This window comes from Eptatretus burgeri, chromosome 10, assembly GCF_056783735.1.
Source record: "Eptatretus burgeri isolate ZD-2024b chromosome 10, Ebu_testis_v1, whole genome shotgun sequence".
In the NCBI taxonomy this organism is placed as follows: domain Eukaryota; kingdom Metazoa; phylum Chordata; class Myxini; order Myxiniformes; family Myxinidae; genus Eptatretus; species Eptatretus burgeri.
Genome location: NC_140970.1, coordinates 103,420,165 through 103,422,897, shown reverse-complemented (window position 1 = coordinate 103,422,897; position 2,733 = coordinate 103,420,165). Strand labels below are relative to the sequence as shown.

Below are 2,733 nucleotides of genomic sequence, written 5' to 3'. Positions count from 1 at the left end.
CTACCACGCTCGGGCACGGAGTCGCGGCCAGGCGGGACCACGTCGACGGACGTTGGGGAGGGACTCGACACGCTCAGGGAAGTCGCGACTTCCATTTCTTTTGGGTTCTGTGTAAACGTGTATGTGTGGCGCCAGTCTGGTGAAGTAAAATTGTACAAGTGTTCTGTGTCGTAAATCATATTCGGTTGTAGCTCTGCATCGTTCCTTGCTTGTGTTTCTTTACGGTGATTGTAAATACGTGTATTGCTTTTAGTGTATCCCTGTGACTGTAATATACGTGCCTTCCGTGCTTCCGTATTAAATGTTCTTGTCCGATTGTTCCCCGTTTCGCTGCGTTCTTTCCTTTGTTTGAATCTCCATCTTGCTTCACGTAACGGGTTCGTCGTGGGCTTAATACGCCCGATAATTAATCGGAACAGTCGAGGCCGACGATAACACCGCTCGGTAATCCCGATAGCACGGAACGGACCGCTTAAGCGGCCCGTGTCCGGAGTCGACCTGCGGCGAGGTGCGATCGCCCGGTCTACCATCCGCGTGGGTACTTAGGTAGGTCGAGTTTGGCGAACAACCCTATCCCACGCGGGTGGCCGATTGGCACGATCGTGGTGAGGCCGAAAGGCCCACCCGTGACTAGCTCCCGGCGTTCGTCCGAGAGGGTCACGACAGAATTGTCCGTCCGGTGGGCGACGTGCCGCGATTCGAGTCACGTGGCCGTTCGCACGCCGGCGAGCGCGAATTCGCAACAATATATAGATGTGTAGGCAATGGAATGGGTGTTTTACGGCTTTTTCAGTGGACTTCATTTTACTCCATTTTTGTGCTTTGTCATTTCTCTCTCGCTGATTGCAGATTCAGCAAGGATATGAAGAAAATGGTTGGCCGCACCCCAAACTGGTATTGGAAGTTGACTCTGTGTTTCATCAGCCCCTGCATGCTGGCTGTTATATTCGTGGCCTACATTGTTCAACAAGCATTGACTCCATTAACATATGATGCATGGAACCCTTCATCGGTATTCTTCACAGTTAATCAGTGAGCATGTTTATTTTTCGTTGATATGTGCTCCATGTTGTTTTCAATGTCCCTATCCTTTTATGTTCACAGAAAGATTTCCCAAAGCAAGATAAATTGCAATACCCACCATGGATGATCTTCATTATCATCGTGATCTCAGGGGCTGGTGGGGTTGCCTTTGTGGTTGCTGCGGTGTACCAGTATGCACGAGGTCGCACTGAAAAACCTGACATTCCTTCGGTCTCTGACCTTCTTAATCAAGGCAATAGTGTTGTGCCACCTGAACAGGAGAAATCGGAAAAGACAGGGTGACTCAAAAGTACAGAACCATAGTAAATATTTTTCCTGTGATGCACAATTCATGAGGACAATGCAATAGGCTCCAATTTTTATGAACATAATGTTACAAGTGCAAGCGATCTTACGATGATTGAAGAGATTGTGGTTACTTATTTGGATGACATTCCAATTCAGCGATTAAGAAAAGTATTCTTTCAACATGATGGGACTCCACCACATGATGCCACAATCGTGTGAAAGTTTTTTGGATGAGACGATGCCTTTGAGGTGGATAGGAGGTCGTGCACCAATTGAATGGCTCCCACATAGTCGGAATTTAACGCCACTTGACTTTTAATTTGGGGGACACTTGAAATTGGCGGTTTAAAATTAGAGCACGATGACCAAGTACTATTGAAATGGTCAAAATAATAGCAAAATCAAAAAAATAAAAACAACAACCTTCGGATATACTAAAATCGGTGTCAATGTGAAGAAACTTTCAGATACCTACATACGATAATTGATATGTGTGTGCACATCGGTGGCTGGCAATCATTACAATAAATATCCTGATTATTCCAGACTTTTGATGCACCCTGTAAATGCAACATTAACCATGGCGGAGCAGCAACAATATCTGTTAACCTGGAAGATTTATTTCTAGCATTGAAATAATTTTTTTGTAAGATATGGAAGATGAAAGTATTGCTCTGGAATCACAAATGGCCTTAACATGAACAAACAGATAAGGGGCAGTTATTTTGCACTGTTGAACAGGTCTTGCCATCACTATATCGATATAATAAAGCAGGACTGTCTGTCCATCTGTCCGTTTCTGAACTACTCCCCCAATTTTGGGGCCAGCCCCACCAAACTTTCTGGGGAACCATTTGGGGACCCAGGAGTGGGTGGGAGGTTTCATAAATTTCTCGATACAATTATGATTTTGAGTTTCCACCCGAACAAAGCTGCTTCCACTCTGCATGGAAACTCATTCACGGGTTCGGCTTTCGCAGTTTCGCCATTTACACGGCTTCCGTGCCTCAAGTACACGAAGGGTCACACGACAGATAATTATAACAATCACTTTAACCTTTTCAGTCAATTAACACAGCTGACAACAAGCGCACAACATACAACAGAAGGAAATTTAAAATACAATTTATTAAAATGCACGACCGTCATTCAAGAACAAGTCAATAACATTTCAATTAATAATTCATCATCAACCTTCCGTAACTGTAAAATTCCACACAGGAAATACAGATCACGTTCAATACTCCTTAAAACTTAATCAAAGTTACACACATGTGTTTCAATGCAGTTTCAAATACAGTATTTCAACAACTCTTCAGATAGAAAGGCAAATTTCCACCCTGTGAGAAAGCAAGTTCACACTCACGATTTAATGCACCCCCCTTGAACAGGATTCGTGCC

The 2,733-nt window shown here is 44.2% G+C and overlaps 1 protein-coding gene across 1 annotated transcript in view; it reads left to right on the top strand.

Moving 5' to 3' along the window:
- The window catches only part of LOC147019339 (sodium-dependent neutral amino acid transporter B(0)AT1-like), a 70,493-nt gene extending 68,375 nt beyond the window's left edge, over nucleotides 1-2,118 (top strand). Inside the window, exons 12-13 of the mRNA XM_085899759.1 lie at nucleotides 850-1,012; nucleotides 1,105-2,118. Coding sequence (XP_085755885.1) covers nucleotides 850-1,012; nucleotides 1,105-1,326 — 385 coding nt within the window. The 3' untranslated portion in view covers nucleotides 1,327-2,118. The remainder of the gene's footprint in view (nucleotides 1-849; nucleotides 1,013-1,104) is intronic.
- The last annotated feature ends 615 nt before the right edge of the window (nucleotides 2,119-2,733 follow it).